General features: G+C 50.7%; 4 protein-coding genes across 4 annotated transcripts; 1 reads left to right on the top strand and 3 right to left on the bottom strand.

Annotated features, from left to right (window-relative positions):
* Positions 1 to 2417: 2417 nt before the first annotated feature.
* On the top strand, positions 2418 to 3370 carry STEHIDRAFT_154228 (uncharacterized protein; the record flags this gene model as incomplete). The annotated part of the gene is made up of 2 exons (XM_007301290.1): positions 2418 to 2899; positions 2992 to 3370. 2 exons carry the CDS (start codon positions 2418 to 2420, stop codon positions 3368 to 3370), a joined length of 861 nt encoding a protein of 286 aa, XP_007301352.1.
* Positions 3371 to 4280: 910 nt separating this feature from the next.
* STEHIDRAFT_119409 (uncharacterized protein) lies at positions 4281 to 5940 on the bottom strand. The gene is made up of 3 exons (XM_007301289.1): positions 5236 to 5940; positions 5070 to 5168; positions 4281 to 4986 (listed from the first exon to the last, which is right to left on the bottom strand). The coding sequence occupies exons 1-3, from the start codon at positions 5873 to 5875 to the stop codon at positions 4373 to 4375; spliced, it is 1353 nt and encodes a 450-aa protein (XP_007301351.1). The 5' UTR covers positions 5876 to 5940; the 3' UTR covers positions 4281 to 4372.
* Positions 5941 to 9362: 3422 nt separating this feature from the next.
* STEHIDRAFT_51165 (uncharacterized protein) lies at positions 9363 to 11576 on the bottom strand (the record flags this gene model as incomplete). The annotated part of the gene is made up of 12 exons (XM_007300389.1): positions 9363 to 9523; positions 9599 to 9767; positions 9893 to 10003; positions 10064 to 10172; positions 10229 to 10338; positions 10404 to 10455; positions 10515 to 10629; positions 10688 to 10740; positions 10798 to 10985; positions 11042 to 11086; positions 11146 to 11332; positions 11389 to 11576. The coding sequence occupies 12 exons, from the start codon at positions 11574 to 11576 to the stop codon at positions 9363 to 9365; spliced, it is 1488 nt and encodes a 495-aa protein (XP_007300451.1).
* A 1734-nt stretch (positions 11577 to 13310) lies between these two features.
* On the bottom strand, positions 13311 to 15839 carry STEHIDRAFT_75157 (uncharacterized protein). Its single transcript, XM_007300567.1, has 8 exons — positions 15577 to 15839; positions 15105 to 15507; positions 14834 to 15020; positions 14686 to 14780; positions 14483 to 14627; positions 13876 to 14429; positions 13684 to 13814; positions 13311 to 13615 (listed from the first exon to the last, which is right to left on the bottom strand). Exons 1-8 carry the CDS (start codon positions 15825 to 15827, stop codon positions 13471 to 13473), a joined length of 1911 nt encoding a protein of 636 aa, XP_007300629.1. The 5' UTR covers positions 15828 to 15839; the 3' UTR covers positions 13311 to 13470.
* Between the last annotated feature and the right edge of the window lie 115 nt (positions 15840 to 15954).

The raw sequence follows: 15954 nt of genomic DNA, 5'->3' as shown, positions 1-15954 counted from the left end.
ACTACCGTCACACCGTTCGTCTGTCCTCCGGTCAATAACGTATTTGGGCCCAACTATTCACCGGATTTAGGTCCCCATAATCAAAACGAGAATATAGATCAAGAAGAATCGCAATGAGCTTTTTTTTCCTTGCACAGACATGTCAGCGGCCAAATTGGCGGGAAAGGACCCTCACGTCGTTCGTCCCGATCCAGAGCGTATACAACGTATCGTCTGCTTCAGGTTGTATCGTCCCGTTCGCGACTTCTGCAAAATATGCTGGTAATTCGTCTTGTACGACCGCAGGAAATGGACGGGGAGTGAGCAGTTGAGAGCAGGGTGCGCCGGAGCGGGCGAATGGGTAGAGCGTGACGTTGGCATAGCCGCTTCAGATCATTGCACAGATTGTGGCAATGTAAGTGATGAGTATGAACATCGTGAGTCTGCAATTTCGGAAGGAGTTGGAAGGGGTGGAAAGAGCAGACCTGGCATAGACGGGCCATTGTGTGCCTCCGTTGCTTATTGTCACAATATCAGTATACGAGTCTCCGAAAGTCGCCAATTTCTTGATCTGCCCAGGCGAGGGACCTTTTGTCGCGAGTACGCCCGGTAGAGCAAAAAGGCCCGCCCCAAGCACAGGTAGAGAGAAAGACAGCATCTGCGTGGCAAAGTGGCTTTAATGGCTCGACGTTATGGTGACTCAGTAACTGCGGGTAAAAGAGAGCAGGGCGACCAGACGAGCGAGCACATTGTCATATGTAGACAATATAAATACGTCCTCGAAGTCTCGAAGGATGTATTTCTAGAGAGTCGGCGGCCCGTGCAGAGTAGACGTGACGAAGTGCGAGGTCGCCGGGGATGTTACACAAGGCGTCCGGGTCGTTTGCGGTTGTGCGTGTGATCGACGTTCTGTTGATCATGGAGGTCAGATGATGGGAGGGCCGGAGGTTGGGCGGTCTGAGTCCGCTGGAGGCATTATAGAAATGACGAGGGTATCAGTCGAGATGGATGCTTAGACCTGAATTGTAGAGGGGAGGAGGCTGCTCTGAATTCGATTGTGTAGCCTGAGCACGGAGATGTGGCCCAAACCTCCTCAAGCAAGTGTGTCACTGAGGTGGAAGGGAGATCCTGATCAAGCTTTGGTTCGAGGCGTTGATACTTAGAATGCCTGGTAAACATGTCTCCAAAGAATCTGATTGGCAACTCAGAGGATGAGCAGCTCTGCTTTGAACGTGGACCCGAGCAGTCATCGGCTTTGGCAATGATATCATGTTAATGTAGCATATGAGAAAATGATGTTCTGGCCTCTATAGCATGGTGATGAACAGACGAGTACGATAGCTACCTATGATAGAAGACGGTTGGTCGAGGAGCAAGACAATTGGGGCGAAGAAAGCCACGGTGTTCGATCGTGTTGGGAGCGTGTGGCGCTGGAAGGAAATCTCGAGCGTGTATCAGGAAGGTATTCTCGGTGTATGACCTGGGAAGAATGACCAAAACCGACCACGATGAGAACATACGGCCGGTATCATGGACGCATGTTGGACGATTACGCACAGCTGAAGGCTGACCGAATCTGCGTCTATCTGCGTGTGGCCCAGCACGATGCGATGAGGAATTCGGCGTGCGTATCGGGACTCGATGCAGAACGAGGCATCGATTGTGCTTACGTTCACGGTCTGTGGTAATGTGAGTGCTTTTGTGAGGCCAAAAAGAGAATATGTATGTGTGGTATACGGTTGGGGGATGGGGAGATGAGACGTTCTGGAGGTTGTCTGAAGGGCAGGCAACGGAAGCCGAGAAGCCGAATAATTGAGATCGCGCGGAAGAGGAATGGTAAATGAGCGATATTTCCTTTTTGAACGTTTCCTCCAGACGCGCACGAGGCTGGCCAGGACGTCCGCTCAGTAATAAGACGTCCGTTCGACCCTTCCCTCTTCTCTTCAGACCCCCACTTGCGCTGGTCCCCTTCCGCCCGTTTGTTTCACGCTAGCTACGCTTGCAGAGGGTATCGATTCCGAAACTCACCCCCAGACCGTCGTTTAGGCAACACAGACCCCCTGTGAAGTCGTCTTTACCAGCTGCGGACAAGCAGACATATAATCCTTCATCGGTTTCGACCCTGACATCCCAACACCCCCCTTGACGCCCCGGATTCCCTTCTTTTCCCCCACTCGCCTTTCTCGCCACCTCTCGCAATGGCTCAGTCACTCGCTTCTTCCCCCGTCGACGTTCTATCCCAATCCAGCCGCTGGGCGGATGACTCGGCTTCCGACGACGAGATCGTCTGGAGCCTTTCAAGCTCTGGAGAGCTCTCTCTTGCCAGCAGGGCCGTCCCGGGCTCACCCCGCTCGGACGATTTCATTCTCATAAGTCGGCCCACTTCTCCTTCCCTCTCTCGTGCCGACGCACAGGCCCTCGCCGATGCTTTCTCTTCCATGTCCATGAGCCCTGCCACTTCGACCAACCTTCAATCTACCAGGGCGAAGCCTCAGCCCAAGAACCCCAAACTCACTACTAATAATAATACCATCATCACTGCCACCTCTTCCCCCGCTACCAACGCCGAAGAGAAGCCTCAACCGGCGTCACCGAAACGTCGCAGGCGGAAGACCCGGAGCAGGAGCAAGACCCCTGAACTCGAGAAGACCAATGTCACCGACTCGTACCCGTCCCCTCCCTCGTCCCCGGCGCAGAATCGCACTGCTGCGAAGTCTGCCACCACCCCTCCCGCCTCGCCCTCCAAACCCAGGAAGGCGAAGAAGCAGACCTCAGCTCCGGCTGCAGGTGCTCAGGCGGTCGTAAGTGGAGAAGGTGCGACGACTGGATTGGGACAGAGGACCGTCGTCGACGATGTCTCCGAGTTTGGAGACGAGAAGGAATCGCCCGTTTACAACGAGGCGAGGGATTTCATGTCTAAGTGCGCGCTTTTTCTAGTCGCCTTTACGTCTTCATGCCACTCGCGGTAGCTTACTGACCGATCATCGATTGTACCCATTTCTGTTCGCACAGATACCTCGCCAGCCCTCCCCCACCGGGGAACAATGGGTCGGCTCTCCTCCTCTGCCAGGCTCTCATCATCGAGCTCGGCCTTAACTCCACCAAGCCGAGCTCGAATGCTTCGAAGCCTGCCACTGCTTCTTACTTTTCCAATCCCAACCTGCCGCGCTCCTTGACCCAAGCAAAGGCCTTATTGAAGAGCCAAGCCTTTATCAGCATTCGTGACTACCTCGATGAGCGCGAGCATGGGCCAGTGGCTTTGCGTAACGCCATGCATGGCAGTCGCAAGAGCCTGGTGAAGGACATCCGCCGAACGCCCAACAAGCGCACACCGTTGAAGTGGGTCAAGCAAACGGGGTTGAATGTACTGTTGGTCAACACCAGGGCATGAGCGCGCCATGCGTGAGCACCCTAGAATGGCGTCCCCCTTGGACTTACCATAGTTACGATCATGATTTCACCCTGGCCAACCCGCCCATATCCTATTCCGTTTTCTTATGCTCTCGCTCGTTTGAGCTCACACGCCGTGTATTTGATTCCGTCCGACTTGTCTCTTTTTGTTTCCTATTTTTGCACTTCTCGCCACGCGCCCGCCTTTTATGTGTGTCTTTTATCTTCGCTTCCTCGTTGCTTGCTCATTTGCTTTTCACATATCTATCTCTTCTGCGCCACACCTGTCGTTCTCCCAGGTGTGGCGTTTGTACGATTATCGTGTCGTTTCATCCTTCGCGCCCTCACTCAGGGGCTTATCAGAGTGGACGTTCTGCATCTGCTGATCCGCGTCTGATTCTTGAGTCCTATGATTGCCGTTTGACATTCCTGCCATACATAACGTTCCACGCCATTTCCATACTTGCACCTATCTCTCATCACCTCTTGCCTTCTACAACCCCCTCCCAGCCCATCTCGCCACACAAGCTCATACTGTCGTATTGTGTTATGTCGTGGCGTGTTGGCGCATACGATCTCTCTGTGATATAACTCTCGTTCAATGCTTTCCCTCCTTCTCCATCTCTTTCTGTAATCTTTGACTGCCAGATTCTACTTAGCACGTAACCTATAGTTATCGATCCGTTTGGTCTGGTCTGACTAGCGCTCTACGACTATAGTTTGTAGCTGCTGCTGGTCTGCCTCTCTTTGTATCGTATGGTTCGAACTTTGCCATTAGTTGCGCGTGTATAAATCAATGTAACTTTTCGTTCACCCCTCATCTGTCTCTTTCGCTCGCTCGAGCTCACTTGACCATGGGACTGTTAACTTGTGTCGTGGTGTTTGCGTGGATTGGTCCTGAAGGTGCGTTACTCCCATTTCAATATTATTATGTTACATCAGAGACAGCTAACGAACGAACGAGCGTATAGTAGTACAACGCATCGCACTAACAAGGTCAAAATTACTTCGATGCCTGTGCTGATGGCGCCGGGGTAACAGGAGCATACCGCAACATCCATTCAGCGCTGAAATCAGGCTTCACGGGCTCTTGCTTCTGGAAGGCCTCTTCCTCGATGACCAACACCTCCTTCCCCCTCCTATCTTTCTTCACCCACTCTACCACTCCACCCTCATCTCTAGGCTCGAAACCCTCCAAAGCTTTTGGCCTCCAACTAGGCTTCAACGCGTCCCACCTCGCCTTCACACACGCATGTATCGTCTCGTTCGTCCTCCCCTTCTCTCCCTCCGTCTCACTAACGTACGCCCCAGGCGTCCTATACTTCCAACTCCAAGTCTGCCCCTTCTTATACGAATCATACCACTTCCCACACCCCCATCCCTTCCAATCCCTATCCGGCGCCCCATCCTTGTGCTCCATCCGGTTCTTCGACTTGATTTTCCACGGGTGGTGTGAGAGATCGAGTTCGGAGGTGATGTAGGCTAGGTCGAAGGAGAGGTAGGGGAGGCAGAGGTCGATCATCCAGGAGAGGGTTAGGTCGGCTAGGGCTTGGTCGGGGTAGCCGCCGCCGATGTTGGTGTGTACACCGGGGAACCAGGTTTGTTTCAGGGTGATTGCTGTGGGGAGAGGGTATGTGTAAGTGAGCCGGGCACACACACGATCCAGCAGAGACTCGAGGCAGGAAGGGTTCGTGACTTACTTTTTGCGGCGTCTTCATCGGTGGGGAGGTGCCACATCGTGGGGGTGAAGGGTCCTCTGCATTCGTCGAGAGCGAGTGCATGGAATGCATTCTCGATACCTATGGAGAAGTTTTACGACATTTGGTGAGCCCTCGATTAAACACAAGAAAGACCGATCGCTCTCACCTTTCACAAGGCCTCCATCGAAATGCTGATACTCACCCGATACACCCCCAGCATTCGACGTCGGCCTCCACGGGATCCCCAAGCTCGCGACCGTATCCCAGCATCCCACAACCTTCACCTTCACCTCGTACAACCTCGGAACATACGCCCCTTTCGCCGGCTTCCAATACTTCTGATCCAACTCCATACTCCCCCTCAACTTGGCCAGATGCGCCTCAAACGCCTCCTTCCCCTTCTTATACTCCACCAACGCGTCCTTAAACGCCCACGAATACCGCTTCGAAAACACACCCAACCTTGCTACAATATTCGCCAACACCCTCGCCGTGAACGCGCCCCTCGAGAACCCGAACACGAACAGCTCGTCGCCGGGGAGGTAATTGTTCATGATGAACGTGTACCCGTCCGCAACGTTCTCTTCCACACCCTCGCCCAGTGCTCCCTGGACGACTGTCCCGATACCGCCCATGCCGAGGTCCTGCGTCCCGACGCCGGAGACGTAGAAGACGAGTTGTTGCACGGGGAGGTCGGGTGAATTGAGGAGAGCATGGCAGAGACGGTTGACGTTGGTGGAGACTGACCAGTCGCCACGGCTGGCGGATTGACCGGTTCCGTCAAAGGCGATGATGATGCGTTTCATGGTGCAACTTGAGAGCCTGTGGAAGGAGGGATTTGGTGGAGTTGGGATGTTGAATTCCGCAGGTATGTAGCATAATTTATGTACTCGTGCTGTGCCTCATGAAGCTCTCTTCTCGAAGGTACCAAGGGTCTTCGGTCCAAGAGCTGCGCCTCCTTCCATTCAACCGCCGATCCCAGGACAAACAGGTCCTACAATTAATACAACCAGCTGCAAAGATCGTCCATGGTCCCTTTGACTAGGCGAAAAGAGTAGGCATGGAGGCGGGCTATGTCCGCGTTGGGCAGGGTCCAGTGGGGATAAAGCGGATATGAACGCAGGCTGCTAGCGATTAATTGGTTCGAACATGGCATTTATGTGCGATCTGCCGGGAGGATATTGACAGTGACAGTTATGGAATCATGCAGGGTGCGGAGAGCTGAAGAGGGGCATAGCCTTCCGGAGGATATGATGAACGGGAGCCAGAATTTAACCAGAGTAGGATGGGGAACTTGACATTCTGTGAGAAAAACGTACGGTGATGTGACCTGTGATGCAAAACATAGAGGTATGGTACAGGCCTAGGAAGACACGGACAAGACCAGAAGGGGCGAATTCGAGACGGATGGAACGGGACGCGACTGTTTCTCGCCTGAATTCTCGTTTCTTACCCGAGCTCCTCGCTTTTCTCGATATGACTCATGGATTTGTGACGAAAACAGGTAGAAATGTGTGTATATCCGCGAAAAGGAGCCGCATTAAGTATAGTATAAAGCATCGAGAGATATCATGTCGAGTTGTCTAACTTAGCTCTGGGCGCACTAGCAATATATACGACTCGTTCACTTCGATATATCACGTTGTTCAGTCGCAATCTTCGTCTTTCCTCGATGTCCGATTTATTGTGAAGCAAAGTGATTAGTTTCGTGAGGAAAGCAGGCGAGAAATGAGTATGTACCGGTGGCGAAGAGTCGTACGTGTTACCAATACACCCAGAACTAGGGAAGCTCCACATGCTGTGGCACTGACCTTGCTTGAGAGACCTCTTCTGACAATGGCATATCTACCAATGCTCAATATTTATGTGCACTTTATTTGCAGTAGCAACTTTGTTAGCGATACTGCAGAGTATTCAGGGCCGGAAATTACTTCTGGATGGTCACGCAAGAGTCGCGCCACAGATGGTTCTTCTTGGCTCGCAAACTCGTATTCAACTCGTTTCAGAGGCAGCCTTTAAATCTGCACAATACATCCACGTTCCGATGGCCACTGATGTCAGGTTTCTTGCTTCGCTGACCGCAGCAGCGCCTCGAAGCGTACCACTGTGCACGCCATTCGGATTGAAAGTCACCCTGAGAAACACCAGTAAATGTAATTTTATTCGCTCACCCGCCGGTATAAAGTTCACTTGTGTACGGTGACTTTCAACCATCTCACAGTATAACAGAGGGGGATTGAAAATCACCCCTTATATTGCCGAATTCACTCACATCGGCCGGAACGGAAATTCACACTTTTCACCAGAGAAATATCACTCAATTGTGTTCGGTGGTGCTTGGTGACTGCAATCCAAAATATATTGCCCATAAATTGACTTGCTATTGCAACTACAAGTACATACATGGAAGTACATACAGTCTACCTACACCGAGCGTCGAGTACTACGAGGAAATAAGTAACAAGTAATTTACCAAGTAATAGTGAGGCACGCTCACAAAAATTCACGATGCCGTATACTAACCATTGGTCGCAGACTCGCAGGGCCTCCCAGTTAGACCAACACAGAACCTGAATAATTACAAGAGAAAATCATGAACCGGTGGACGGCCCTTCACACCTTCATAACCCGTGTAGCGAGCACCCAATACCGGAGCAAAAGCATCCTGTGCCTGGCTGTATACAAGCTAGTAACCGATTGGCCATACGCTCTGGCTAGCATGATCGAAGGCCGCCTCATTGAAACATGGATTCCAAGAATGAGGACTTACCGGGGTGATACAACACAACATGGACATCCTGATCTCCTTCAAGATATGCCTTCTCGAGTAGAGCGAAACCTATAACACGGAATGTCGCAAATGTCAGAGGAGCAATGATAACGCTCGATGATGAGCGAGGTAATGGGACAAACGAGAAGGCCGATGTCGAGGTTGGACATAACGAGCAACATCCCACAAAAGAGAAGTCTGCATACACAGCTGGAACAGGTTGGTCAGTTGGATAGATCACATTAAAGATACAAAGAGCACACTAAGGACGTCGACGACGGCGAGATATCCATGCGCCGGCGTTGCAGAACATCCTTCGACGACGTGGTTCGACTGGAAGGAGCGGCGAAGAGCGCCCGGCTCTGCGCATGCTGGCATGCAATGCAAGCGATGATGTCATCCGGTGAGTTACTCTTTAGGGCAGGCTAAAACCGCCTTCAGAACGGGCGCTTCTGCATATTTCCCGCCTCACCCGCATTCACTCCATCGCGAGCTTCACCCTAAACGACTCGTTTAACGAGTGAAAAGTGTATTTCAACCTCCCTTGAGGTGACATTCAACTGTTTTCACGTGCACAGTGTACGTAGGCCTCAGGAGAAGCATCGGCCTGATTCATTGTGGCGTCGATAGCCCTTCAGGCCTGAGCGCGTTGCGCAGATATCGAGCATACTTTCGCGAAACATGCTGGGCATGTACAGAAACTGTATAGCCAGGGCAAATAGAAATTGCTCCGTCCTGATGATGGTAATCAAGTGCGCGATTGCATTGAGTGAGGGGTGCCACAGAAATGTGAGAAAAGCTTACGCAAACTGTTTGGCTTTGTGTGCGAAAAAGTCGCTCAGCCACAATTACCGGGGTGGGAGAGACCTTGCAAGCAAGGTAACTATTACTGTAATGCCGCAGTGCTCTAGCGGTTAGACTCGTCAAGACTCATTCGAGAGGTCGTGAGGTCGAACCAGCCTTAGACCACTTCAAGATGCGGCGAGAAGGTTGGGTTACCTGCATAATCAAAAACAAATCCATGTGGCTGTGATTCACATTGAAGTCGAAAAGGCGACGCAGGTTTTTGACTCCAGACCAGAGCTCTTCTTTTGTTCTGAATAGCTCTCTGTGCTGTGGATACTCATTCAGCGTGATACGAAACGACATCACGAAAGAACACCTTTTCTATACAACTCGACAGGAGAAAGTGCGTGGGCAAGATGATATTTCCCGAGACCTTATACTACAGTGGAGACATTACCTCCTGTTCCTTCGACCACATCACAGATACTCAAGATAGCCGTAGTATTAAAGTTCATTTACATAAATTGCGGTGCAGTCATAGTCAACAAGTGTATGCGTATATCTGGACCATGATCACATCCTTCTCACACGAAGAGGGGATGATCGAAGTTTCTAGATTGATGAAGTAAAAATACAAGAGCAGGAGCGGAGGAAGTCTAAATCGGAGTGTAGCACAGGTGAAAAATTTTGTTGGGCAGGAGCAGGACGATAACCATTGTTACTAAAGCATGCCGGTATTACTGTGTGCCATAATCGAATGAATTAATCGCAAGTCGTTCTCGGTACAGATGAGAAAAACTTACGAAGTCCCACAACGTTCCGAATGCGTGAATACCAGCCTCCTTACATCCCTGCGTGATCTCTGCATTGCCTTGATAGTTCGACGTGATGAACACCACTATTCATTCGCCCCGTGTTCAATTGTTCTCAATATCGAGGTAAAATTGTCTAGCATGGGAATTGAGATTCGCACCTTCAGCCTGCCACGAATCCCACACTTCCTTCAGAATTTTCATGGTGTCTGGACGTCCGCCGCGCTGCTTACTGTCCCAAAGCAGGACGCGACCTTCGAGATGACGATGGATGAGACCCGAGATTGTTGGGCCGAAAGTTTTCTCCTGGTCAGAGCCTGGCAATAAGATCTCAGCGCCCATATGCGCTCAACGTATACACTAAAGATAGCTACCAATCCAGATGAGATACCTAGAGACCAATGAAAGACCATGATAAGAGGTTTTTCATGGTTTCCGAAAGTGGAATGGAGAACTGACCAGTTGGGACTTTGAATGCAAGTCGCAAGTGCGGCACCCAGACCAGTACCCGTGCAGATACGGATCCCCCTTTTGTAGAGCGTAGACGTATTCGACACACCGGCGAACTGGAATGCCGAGAACCTAAGCACAGAAACAATGAAATTGCGTTCTGAGAACGTACGAACCTTCAACTCCCTCGTCCAGATCCTCTCTGGAGGGTCATTTACAAGACTGCGGGTAAAGTCGCCTTGGACACCGCAGATGAGGTAATGATATTTTGCATGTCTCCCTTCTCTACGGACCTAGACGCGTCAGAGAGAGGGTCTCTAAGAATATGATAAGTGACATACGAGATCACACCAAAAGCGTGGTATTCCTTGACAGCGGACCGACTGATACGAGCGAGCAAACCTTGTTGCATACCACGTTCAAACCGGAGGATTGCAACCTTTGGTGAAGGCTAGGCAGAGATTCTACATCAATCATAGAAGCTCGCAGGAAGGAGATAAGATAAGAAAGACTGACCAACTCAATGTCAACCTTGACATGACGTGTACAAGCCCACGGAGTGACGGTGCTACAAGGGGTCGGCTGAATTAGCTGAGCGCGAGCGAACGAAACCGCGGGAGCACTTACAAGATAGTCATACCCATCACGAACCAGAAATCTTGTTGACGGACGATGTGTTTGCCGCTGACGTCCCACGACTGGGTGTCTTCATCCCAGCAATCGCCGAGGATAGTAAAGACCCCTGCGCGAAGGATACTTCAAGTTAGATCCCTCGACTAACGGACCAGCATAGAACATACATGTGAGGACAATACCCGTCCAGCCGACGAATCGATGAGGGCGTTCAAAAGCGCTACAATAGTCGTGTCAGAGACGTTTACCAAAACGAAGAAGGATAAAAACGGTTTACTTATGATGGTTATTCCGAACCCAAGGGAAAGCCGCCATGGCGGTGATCACCAGAGCGAGGTTGGTGACAACGCCAAACACCAATATAGCGTCGTTTTGAGAATTGTGAGCCACGAAGTTACGGACAACTTTGAGAAGAATCCATATGATCCCGGAAGTGGCACATCCGCTATGAATACCACCCAGATGCTAGAAGGAATAATAAGCGACACGTCTCCTGTGAATGTGTGGGGATGTAAGCCTACCTGGAGGACCGAGGTACAAGCAAGACGAAATCTTAGCGGGGTCCACTAGAACAAGAAGAGGCATCAATAACTGTTTCTCCCTAGGTCTCGGAGTGTAACTATACCTTGGCGAAAAACGTGTTAACAAAGAGATAGAGTAGTCGACCAAAAATCTCGTTCCTGACGAGGATAGCGACGTTGATATTCGCAAGTGCGATACCACTATTATACCGTAGGCCGTATTGCCACACACCGCCAGCCGCTAGACCAAGGCCAATCATGTTGAGCGTCACGGTGAAGACGAACAGTTTCCTGGATGTAATAACGTCAGTGATGTCCAAGAAAAACATTAATACAGGATATAGTACCTGTAGGTGTTGAACCATAGCTGCCAGAGAATCCACTTGGAAACTTTCTTCTTAGGTTTGGTCGGAGGTTTCGCCGTTGGTGGCTTGGGCGCGGACGGTAGGTCTACGGACTTGATGTCTGTGTGGACATTTGTTGAATCCGTCTTGTTCTTCTCTATGTCGAAGCTAACGACGGTCAACTGGTTCATGGAAATGTCGAGCATGCCCTTCTCCGGGTCCTCGTTGGGCGGGGTGATTGAGCCAGGGGTAGGAGGCGCAGAGGACATGTTTGAAGGATTAATCTATGAGTGGGAGTAAAGTGTATGGAGGGGAGATGGGTAATGGGTGAAGGGGAAGCGTAAGCGGGTGGCGAATCTGAATTGAGTCGAACCGAGTTTTAAACACCGGGGGAGGCCTGTGAACTGAAAGGTGGCTATGTTCTTGAACATCATGGCTGAGGACTCTTGTATAGAAGCAATGTATGTGACGAAAGGAGACATGCGTCGTTAGACAGAGACGCGCTTGCTCGAGCGAGACTTCCTCGGAGCGTCAGGGTGGCAGTAGGACCAGCGTACGTTCATCACGACGCACCAGCACAGATAGTGTGTGAATATCCAAACCGAGTGTTGTGTCCGGAGGGAAGATAAATGCCAACACCCGACATCTCCATGTGCGCAGGTTAAGAAATCCAGAAAGAGTTTGCTCTCGATCGTCAAAATGCAGTTTTGTTGTGGCGGAACCTATTCCCACGAATGCCTGCCCAGAGCTGTGACGCTCGGCGGCCAATTCTTCTGAGAGCCACAAAACCTCAGGAGGCGCCCAAGCAAAATCTTCGCGTATAGCGCCACTGCAGTGCAGCTAGCAGCGGAACTCTGCTCTTCCGGAGACGCGTAGAATATTCAGAGTGAGAAACTCGGTGGGGACGTAGGGTGGAATTTGCCATTCATGTTCAGCTCCAGTGTTCGCCGATGATAACCCCAAAGCCTCCAACCCCTCATGCCAATCTGTCATTGAATTGTCCTTGGCAGGTAAGCATACGCAAGACGTTCACTTGAGCGAAAGAAGCAATTGGAGTTACACACCTCTTTCACGCGTACTAAAGCCGAGGCACGGCGAAGATCGTTGAACACATATACGACATTGCATCACAGATAAGACAATGCAGCAAAGTTCCAAGTTAAGAGCAGCTTGCGCCCTTGACTCGGCGATCCACGGAAGAGCATTGAAGACTGGGATCATCAATTTCGGGTTGACCTCGCGAAGCCATAGATCCATCGGAAGATAGCTGCACAGTGACAAAAACGTCGCAGATAAAAACGAGACCATGAATTTCTCTGAGTAAATAGCCTGGCTTTTCGAGCACGATGACGGCTCGCTATAACTCGGCGATTGATGCCTCAGGAAGGTGGTCTGATCAAACGTGCCTTGTCCTGCGAAGAAGACATCAAAAGGCTAGAGGTAGAGATCCGCGGAAAAGCGATAGGATATTGAAGCTATAATCCTTAACTGAGTATAAGGACGCAGGGGTTTGGCTCAACCAAGGCTCAACGACCTCCGAACAAATAATTACGTAAGTGATCAAGTTGATCCTTTAGGATCCTCACTTTCGTGAACGCCGTTGAAAATGTCTCGAGTCGCCGGGCGGCATTTCAACAACGCTGATTGCTGGATCACCTGGAATGATGATGCATAGGCATCATTCACCGTAGGCATTGGGCAACTTTAGTGCCGCTCTGCGACATGTCCGACATTCATGGTGGCTTTGTGGCCGCGGCTGTGCTGAACCGGCGCTGCTTCCTCCGTAAGTTGCAGTATGATAAGGGTGCCGTTCATGACGGACGGCGGGAGAATCGTAGAAGGACGTGCGAAAGCATAGCGAAAGACGATAGAGCTATCATTAAGACATACGGAACGTGGCCCATGGATATGAACGACTGCGGGAAAAGTGACACGACGTGAGTGACAACCGAGATACAGCAGAGAAGGGAGAAAAATAATAATAATCCAACACCCGAGAGCATCAATGGAATGAGTAGAATGAAAGATAGACGGATTCTCAAAGAGGCAAAAAAATACATAGCACTCGCCGTCGCGGCGTCGACATCAGTTCGCCTCCGCGTACTCCTGTAGATGCTTCAGGTGTTGTGAGACGCTCTCTTTGAACATGACAATATCACTGCAATTCTTGATGATGGCCCGCACAGTCTCCTCTCTCAAGCGTGTCACCTTCTCAATCTGCTCTCGGTACCTGGATAGAAAGAGAAAAGAGGTGAGCTTGACAGACGTGAGTCTAACATTGACCAGATCAATACTCACGCAATCTGTAGTGATTGCAATCGAGACTTCACACCGACGCCATTGGCTAGCGCTGCTGTCCTAGCCTGTGCCAGGTCGCGCTCGAGACGAGTGGCTTCAGCATTGCTTACCAACGCCTCCTGTTGTGCCGCCTGTATGAACGATAATCAGAAGGTCTGTCAAAGAGTGTGATCTCGAGCCTGCTTGACGTACCTCACGTAAATCGTCGGCTTGCTCGTTCAGGGCCCCAACCTTCTTATCGAGCTCGTTGATCTCTTCTTCCAGATTCTCGCACTCCGAGACCAGGATTTCGAGTTCATTGTCCAGTTGTATTCGTTCAGTTTCGACATTGTCCTTCTCTCCCCGTCTAGACTGGGATATCTCGCTCAACGTTGGCTTGATGACTCGTTGGATATCGGATCCTGTGAGAATGTGTGATGGATGTGATGCAGCGGTGTTCAACTCCAAGGTCAGATCGACATTTTGGAATGGTGACGGCAGGGGTGGGAAGAGACCGAGGCTCGAAATCAAGGATGTGTAGGCGTCAAGAGCTTCCTCTGCTGCGGCGGAGCGATTCTCAACTTGGACCTCCAAAGTCATGATGTTGTTGTGAGACTCGGCGATCCTGTACTTCAGGTCTTCTAAACTACGCGTGAGCTGCTCATGCTCTGTAGTCATCCGGTGGACTTCTTCTGGAGACAGATTTTGCTCCCTTACGACGTCCGAAAGCCTGTTCTGTTCGGCTCGGAGGTCGTCCAGGTATTTGGCTAAACAACGTTTCAATCACCGACGACATAGTGCGAAGAGAAGGAGAGCGTACTTCGAATAGCGAGATCAGCTTTCTCGTCAGAGATTGTCTTGAGATAGCCTGTTCTCCTATCTGTAAAGTACTGGAGAAGTTTCTCGAATTTGGCTAAATCGCTCTTGATGGTCTGGTTCTTTGCCTCGACTTGTACTATCGGAGCCTATCGACACGGTCATCGTTAAGGAAACTTTCCGACAAAATCTTGAAAAACTTCGAACCTCAGATGAGTGTAGTTTCTCCAACTCAGTTCTGAGCTGGTCAAACTGCTTCCGTTCTTCCTCCAAGCCAAGCAATGTACGCTCGTTCTTCTTCGCTGCAGAGTTGATTAGTTTATGTAAAATACACAGATTGTACGTATCCACTTACCATATCTTTGTTCTAACTCTTGTTCTTCCTGGGTAAAGTCATCGGAGTTGGCGAGAAACCGCTCGTACGTATTGACACAATGCTCGAACGCTAATGCTCGATGATGGTTCTCGTCATCGAACTCCTCAGGCACCGTGTCAAGTAATTGCAGGGTCGGTTCGTCACTGTTCGCGTACTGGAAGCGTTGCTAGTTGAAGACAAGCTGTTAACACCCGTTCGTATGTTAAGACTGATATGCAGACACAGATCAGCGCGGAATAGATTGACCTACCTCGACCAGATTCACTAACCAATGCAGGACACCGAGAAGAGACGGCCAAGAGTGCATACTAGCTGGTGCAGCCAACCATTTCGAGTCCAACTGGCCAACAAAGGGATATCGAAGAGCTCGCATGGCCGGTAGGAACTCATCTTCAAAGCGTGCAGAGTGATTAAAAGGATAGTTGGGATCCAGAAGGAGAACAAGATGGTGGAAAATAGCTCGAAAGTCTTTCCCTGTGATGTTGGCCAGTGTCGATGGATGGATGTCGTAGCCTGAGTTCTGCAGCTCCGTGACAATATCCTGGCGCATTTTGACCTGAAACTGTCGATCTCGAAGAGGACGAGAGTCCTTAACGGGTAGAGGAGGCGGAGGCATGGGCGCTCCGCCCCACATTGATCCTCGACGTGTGCTACTATAGGCATCCACATTTCAGTTGCAAGCTCCTCCCTTCATCTCTTGACCCAATCCATTTACCACTGACCTGTTCATCGGTGTCCGACCATAGTTTGGTTTCGAGGCGCTAGCCAGCAGGGGATTCATATTCTGAGAGCGGTACATTGATGATTGCCGTGGATTCGTACCCGGAGGTGCCATGTTTGGTGTAGGGAAAGGGGCGCCTCTGAGGGCAGGGCCAGCCATGGACATACGCATCCCAGAAGGTTGTTTCTTGACAGACGAAGCTGGGATGGGTATATGAGACCGCGTACTCGCAAACAAATCCGGGGCTTGCATAGTCGAGCGGCGGTGGCCCTCCATAACGAGACGCGACGAAAGCAGATGAAAGAGTCAACAACGCGTGACAATCGCGTCGGTCACAATGAAAGCGCACGCGAGCGTGCGAATATTTTCCAAGTCGAGC

Source organism: Stereum hirsutum, assembly GCF_000264905.1.
Source record: "Stereum hirsutum FP-91666 SS1 unplaced genomic scaffold STEHIscaffold_3, whole genome shotgun sequence".
Lineage (NCBI taxonomy): Eukaryota > Fungi > Basidiomycota > Agaricomycetes > Russulales > Stereaceae > Stereum > Stereum hirsutum.
The sequence above is the reverse complement of the archived record's forward strand: the minus strand, read 5'-3'. Positions and strand labels throughout refer to the sequence as shown.

Bases quoted from the DNA above. Each gene is read 5' to 3' on its own strand.
- STEHIDRAFT_75157 (XM_007300567.1), bottom strand. From the start codon at position 15,827: ATGCAAGCCCCGGATTTGTTTGCGAGTACGCGGTCTCATATACCCATC. The intron at 15,508-15,576 runs GTCAGTGGTAAA...GGATGCCTATAG, and splicing joins GGTCGGACACCGATGAACAG to TAGCACACGTCGAGGATCAA. The intron at 14,430-14,482 runs GTACGCTCTCCT...AACGTTGTTTAG, and splicing joins AGCTGATCTCGCTATTCGAA to CCAAATACCTGGACGACCTC.
- STEHIDRAFT_119409 (XM_007301289.1), bottom strand. From the start codon at position 5,875: ATGAAACGCATCATCATCGCCTTTGACGGAACCGGTCAATCCGCCAGC. The intron at 5,169-5,235 runs GTGAGAGCGATC...ACTTCTCCATAG, and splicing joins CGATGGAGGCCTTGTGAAAG to GTATCGAGAATGCATTCCAT. The intron at 4,987-5,069 runs GTAAGTCACGAA...CTCTCCCCACAG, and splicing joins CGATGAAGACGCCGCAAAAA to CAATCACCCTGAAACAAACC.